Below are 6,170 nucleotides of genomic sequence, written 5' to 3'. Positions count from 1 at the left end.
TAAATATCCTATAAAATTTGAGTTGTATATAAAATGGTTTTATGATCTATTACGGATTCTCACAAATACCTTGAAATTCATAGACTGCAGCATACGAAATCAAAATGTCAGACGAAATTCCTTTCCATATCCAAGAAAATATCATCAAAAGGCTTCCTGTCGTATCATTGCTTCAATTCAGATCCGTCTCGAAAGCATGGAAGTCTTTGATCGACTGCTCTAAGTTTATTGCTGCTCACAGCGTTACTCAGGCGGAGCATCTACTTTTAAGCTACGAAGAGCCGCCCCAGATGCTTTTAAGCTACGAAGATCCGGTAAAAATTGAGAACAAATATGTTTTGCTTCTGGATAATGACAGTTTCCTTCAACAGAGGTTTGATTATACCCTTCCCTTGTCCATTAAACTACTTAAAGAGTTATGCATAGTCGGTAGCTCTCTCGGAGTGTTGTGCTTTCAGTTTTATTATGAGGAGGAAGAGGATTTTTGTACCAACTTGAAAAGAGAGATGGTTCTTTGGAATCCATCGATTAGAAAGTCAATTGATGTTCCTGTGCCTAAGAAGTTTAATCCGTACCATGAAAGTAATCTTGGTTTTGGGGTTTGTCCTGTTACCTGCGACCCTAAGATAGTTGAGATCACACTATTCCACAAACCTAGTTACCATTGTGAAGCTAAAGTTTATACTGTGAGCTCAAGAAAATGGAGAAATCTTACTAGCAATCTTCCTAGTAAACCATTTCGTGTCTTCTGGCCTCATGTGGTTGTTGATAGGTTTATCTATTGGTGTGCTTTTGACCCGATGACTACAGATAACGGGTTACTGAATCATAATCTGATTATGTCATTTGATATGACTATTGAGAATTTCGGAGTGGTAGACCTCCCAGATAGTTTAAGGCGCCACCCTCCCCTTCAGCTGTGTATTTCTAAGGTAAGGGAGTCTCTTGTCATGCTTGAATATGATAGCTATGTGAAAGGTGCTTGTGGTGTATGGGTGATGGAGAATGGTGTTGAGAAATCATTTACAAAGTTATTCACTGTTGATGCACCATATTGGTCAAGGACAATAAAAACACTTGGATTTAGGAAGAGTGGTGAACCTATCATGGAAGTGGAATATCGTTATGATGATACTTCTGAACAGAGAGAACTTGTGGTCTATGAGCCCAACTCAGGACGCTTCAATGATCTTGAGATCTATGGAACAACTGAAACATTCGCTGTGAATTCCTACATGGAAACACTGGTAATGCTTGATCGGTCTGATTGCAATATCGAGGCTGAAGTTGATGGCTTTTAGTGTGGACAATTGAGGAAGATAATTACAGAAATTAGTTGAAGTTGATAAAAAGTTAAATGCATTATATATAAAAGTTGATGCCGTGTTGGCTGTAAGATCAATTTTATAGCTTTTATGAGTGATGTTCAGTTATTATTTGTTTAACTTTGGTGGTGGTGATCATGTTCTGTTGCTTTCCATACAACACTGCGCCTAATTAATTATGACCAAAAGGGTTTGTGTGTTCCTCTAAACATAGTAACGAGCAACATCAGTGCATGATTGCCTCTAATTATGATGAAGATATCAACGCCATTTGTCAAGAAATGGAACCCTGAAGTCCTGTTCTAGAATTTCATATTCCTTGCACCACCCAAAATTAATATGTCAGAGTTTCAGCATTTCCTCTAGGTTTATAGTCTAAGGTTTTGAGCATCATTTACAATTTGTAATACCATGAGGTTTGTTATCGGTGGAATATTGTGGAATATTGTATTTCGTGAAAATTGGAATTCTCATTAATTAAATGTATAAATACACAAACAAGGGCAATGGCCCTGAAGAGGACTAATGCACATATACATGCAACATGCTACCAATGGGCCTGAAATATAACATAATTAATACACTAATAGGCCATAGATCAATTAATATTGAATGATTCCTCCATAGGCCATAAATCATATGAATGTGACATAATATTTAAGAACAAAAAGTGTTTGACCTTGCACTGTTTGATTCACTTGTAGTTGATAAGTGAAATAATCTGGTGATGCATAAAGCAACTAGTAAAATAATTCTGTTTGAGTTTCTCTCTTTTCCACAAGTAAAATCTAGTAACACATGTCCATAACTTTCCACACTAATTTTTAAAAAGAAATAGATATAGAGTAAGTAATACATTAGAATGAGAAACTCGCTTTCCATTATAGTGTTGTGACATAATATTTAAGAACAAAAAGTGTTTGACCTTGCACTGTTTGATTCACTTGTAGTTGATAAGTGAAATAGTCTGGTGATGCATAAAGCAACTAGTAAAATAATTCTGTTTGAGTTTCTCTCTTTTCCACAAGTAAAATCTAGTAACACATGTCCATAACTTTCCACACTAATTTTTAAAAAGAAATAGATATAGAGTAAGTAATACATTAGAATGAGAAACTCACTTTCCATTATAGTGTCTGATATAATTGTTGATGATGATTTCAAAAATACCTTTTATGAAGGCTTTAGTAGAGTTCATTCTCATCAAAGATCTTGCGCAAAATAAACTTGACAGAAAACAAGCTAATACCTATTAGTTTTTGGATAAATTTAGAGGAAATGGAAACCACAACTAACAAATAGTTCTGGTTGACGCTCATACAACAAACTTACCAACATTATATATAAAAATTCAGTTACGATTTAGGGGTAAATTCACTTGGCTTGAGCTTAGTTATAACAATTTTAGCTTAATATACATAATGTTGTTAGCTCTTGACTTGACTATGGGATCATTGTTGTTGGATTAAAGAAAATCACCACTCTTTCCCGATAAATGATTGCAACTGATCATGGATTCTACGGTTGGGTCCCTAACCGAAAGAATGCACCTCTGCCATAAGATTGACTTACAACCTCAGCTTTATTCCCTTCTGAATTCTTCTTACAATTGTTGACACCAACCAGTAAATTTAAATTTGTATACTAATAATTCGTATATCTTTCCACATCTTCAACCTTGAATAGAAACTTTGTAATCTTGTTGTTTTTGTTCTTCCCAACAAAAACAATTCCCAAAGGCTTCAAACAAATTTCTCCATCATCATAATTCTTGAAGTTCTTCTCTCCTTTTAATAAAGACTGTGGAACAGTAATTTGTTTTCCCAAAGTAAGTGCAAATTCCACATCATTCATTGCAAGACAATCATAGTAATTGTCTATAAACAAATTTATGTGAGCAAATTCAAGAAGAAAATCTTCTTTCTTGGTCAAATGTAGCTTCGAAGTATCAACACTTTTCAAAATCTTTGCTATACTGATGAGGTCATTAAGACTCAGCAATGGGAAGTCAGTTATTAGGAAGTCGAATGCAACATTGTTTGCTTGAACTGCATGATATCGAAAATTCTACAGAACACCTTCGAACAGAACATCTTTGGAAATGTTTAGCACTCGAAAACCTTTGACCAGTGACCAAATCTCTTCTTCCCTTTTACCAAGAACAACATGAAATATGATTTTCATCCTTTTAAACTCCTCTTTGTCTTCAAACTTATCAATAATCTGATATTGAAAAGCGATAAACATCATTCCAGTGATTGGGAAGTCAAGGTGATTGAAATCTGAGTTTTCAATATCAACGCTCTTTTTGAGAACTTTGGCAAGCTCGTGCATAACCCCACTGAATACATTAGCTTCAATTGTTTTGTAGCCATAGTGTTTGGATGGATCACCTTTCCTTTTCTCTTCAATTGTTTTGCTGATGGTGGTGGCTTCGAACTTGACCCCCCCCAGTAGATGACCCAATGACAATACCTTTGGTTAAAGGTTTCGAAGTCATGGTCGTAGAAGTAGTTGTTATAGAAACATGAAATGTATTGGGAATTTGTGTGCTTGACACCTTTCCAACAACTTCACCTTGTTCAACGTTCTTTGATGCACCCACACCCTTCTCTCCCCCTTGCACCCCTTTGGAAACAGGTGTGTCAGCCATGAGCATCAAATTCACCAAATTGATTAACGGACCAAGATCGAATTTTAATCTGGACTCCAACGAAGAAAACAGTTGGGAGATGGACTCTTGAGAAATTGTTGAAGGAGGAGGAATAGAAAGCTTAGAAATCATTTCCTTCACTTCTGTCAAGACTCCTTGAAAATGGACCAACTCCTTAGAGTTTAGAGAAGTGTGAGATTCAACTAGCTTCGTGACTGCATCAGAAACTATATCAACATTAGTATGAAGTTTCGAATAGTTCTAAATCAACTTTCGCAACCTCCTGTGTCATCTCCTGTCGAAGCTCTTCGATCTTCAAATTTACATCTTCTTCAATCCGTTTGACAACGTGAATGAATAACAAATGACGTTCCTTTGCAACAACTCTTAAATCCTTTACCTCATGATTAAACGAGTCGGATTCAAACTTCACTCGAAGTTCGTTATTTTTGTCCATCTGATCCAACATTGTTTTCAGTTGAAGCTCTTGAGCCTTTAGCATCACACAACCTCGATCCCAGTGACATTGTATCGAATACCAGCATCAGCATGCAGCTGGAGTAAAGAATTAAGTTTTCGATTGAGGATTTTGAATTGCTTACCAGACATTAACATATGATCTGGTATATCCTCCTCTTCTATATCAAACTGAAGATCAGCAAAAGACATACACACATCATCATCCTCAGTTGTAGTATCAGGAATCGATGTTGGACCTTTAGTGGATTGCGAAGGAAATAGAGATGTGATTGTTTGATTGAGAATGGTATGAAAGGTAGGTGAAATGGTGGATTGTGGTAAGGAAGTAGAAACAGGTGATTGAAATAGTGGTATCGAAGTACCCGTGTCAATATAAGAAGTTTCGAAAGTATAGGAGCCTAGAATTGATTCCGAAGTACCTTGGGCTTAAGAATTCGACACCCATTCACCCTTAGTGACATTTGCGTCCATATCAAATATATTCACAGTGATGCCTGAAGTTCGCACCTCGCCCATATTGGACTTGGCTTGAGAAAATTTGGGTGGTATGATCGAAGTTTGCTTAGGGATGGATAATTGCAAATGATCACCAAGATGGATGGTTGTGTCCACTGTAAATGTTTCCACATTTACATCAAGACCACCAGTCGCCTCGAAAGTCGACTTGACTGGTGAGTCCCTCTGTGGTGACAAAAAACCCATATCAGTATGTATAAGTGGAGATTGAGACTTACCACTATCATCGACATCTTCAATAACCACCTCATCCAATGGATCTTTAACCTTATTTTGTTTCTTTTGAATCTTCTTCACCATTTCGTGAGCTCTTTGTTTCTTAGATATTGGAGAAACAGGAGCTGGAATCTCACAAATTACGACACCCTTGCGATTGAGTTGAGGCTTATGAATCCTCTTTGTAAAAGGAATACTCCTCGTAGAAGATGGTGACTTTTCAGGAATTGTTTCGACATCAGGCCTTTCCGGTGAATGACGAGGTCTGTGAGCCATCTTATTCAATCCTTTGAGAATACCAGACTTCGAAGGCATGACAACCTTTGCTGATTGAGAAGTCTTTTTGGGAACAGGCTGAACAACTTCTTGTGGAATAGAAACTGGATTAGGTTTTGAAACACTAGCCTTCGTAACATTTTTTGGTGTAGACTCAGTAGCAGGGTTCGACGGACTAGCCTGCATTGCTTTCTTCGAAGGTTTTCCCCTTTTCACATTAGCCTCCTTTTCCAACAGAACACCAGTCTCAATCGAAGGATTGATTGTTTGAAGATAAGCAATAAGAACTGAATCAGCAGGATGTACTTTGTGAAGCATTGCATCAGGAATCCTCTCAAAAGTAGGAATAATTTCAGAATCATCCTGTTGATAGATACCAAACTCAACTTTAGGATCATCAACAGGTACCAAGATCCCTTCCTTTTCGTAAACATACTACAATATGAGGCTCCAGTAACGAGCACACTGTCACACCCCGAAACCAGAATGGCGGAAACGTTCTGGGGTGGAGGACGTCATGTATAGCATCACAACCAATGAATAACGGTTATCATAGCAACACAACCATTACAGTGAATACTTAAGTAAAAATGTTTACATCAATTCTGAAACTTGTTTGAATTACATCATATAATTTGTATGAAGATAAATATTAAACTCTTATCGCTTCAACTCTTCAAAAACCCAACATGTACCTGTCTACT

The 6,170-nt window shown here is 36.9% G+C and overlaps 1 protein-coding gene across 1 annotated transcript; it reads left to right on the top strand.

Moving 5' to 3' along the window:
- On the top strand, positions 1-1,475 carry LOC145158982 (F-box protein At3g07870-like). Its single transcript, XM_079077855.1, has one exon. It carries the CDS (start codon positions 105-107, stop codon positions 1,299-1,301), a length of 1,197 nt encoding a protein of 398 aa, XP_078933981.1. The 5' UTR covers positions 1-104; the 3' UTR covers positions 1,302-1,475.
- The last annotated feature ends 4,695 nt before the right edge of the window (positions 1,476-6,170 follow it).

This window comes from Lactuca virosa, chromosome 2 (genome assembly GCF_052849685.1).
Source record: "Lactuca virosa cultivar CGN04683 chromosome 2, Lactuca_virosa_CGN04683_v6, whole genome shotgun sequence".
Classification (NCBI taxonomy): Eukaryota; Viridiplantae; Streptophyta; class Magnoliopsida; order Asterales; family Asteraceae; genus Lactuca; species Lactuca virosa.
Note: the sequence above shows the minus strand (reverse complement) of the source record. Positions and strands in the feature narration are given on the sequence as shown.

Excerpts from the sequence above, each read along its gene's own strand:
- LOC145158982 (XM_079077855.1), top strand. The coding sequence starts at position 105 with ATGTCAGACGAAATTCCTTTCCATATCCAAGAAAATATCATCAAAAGG.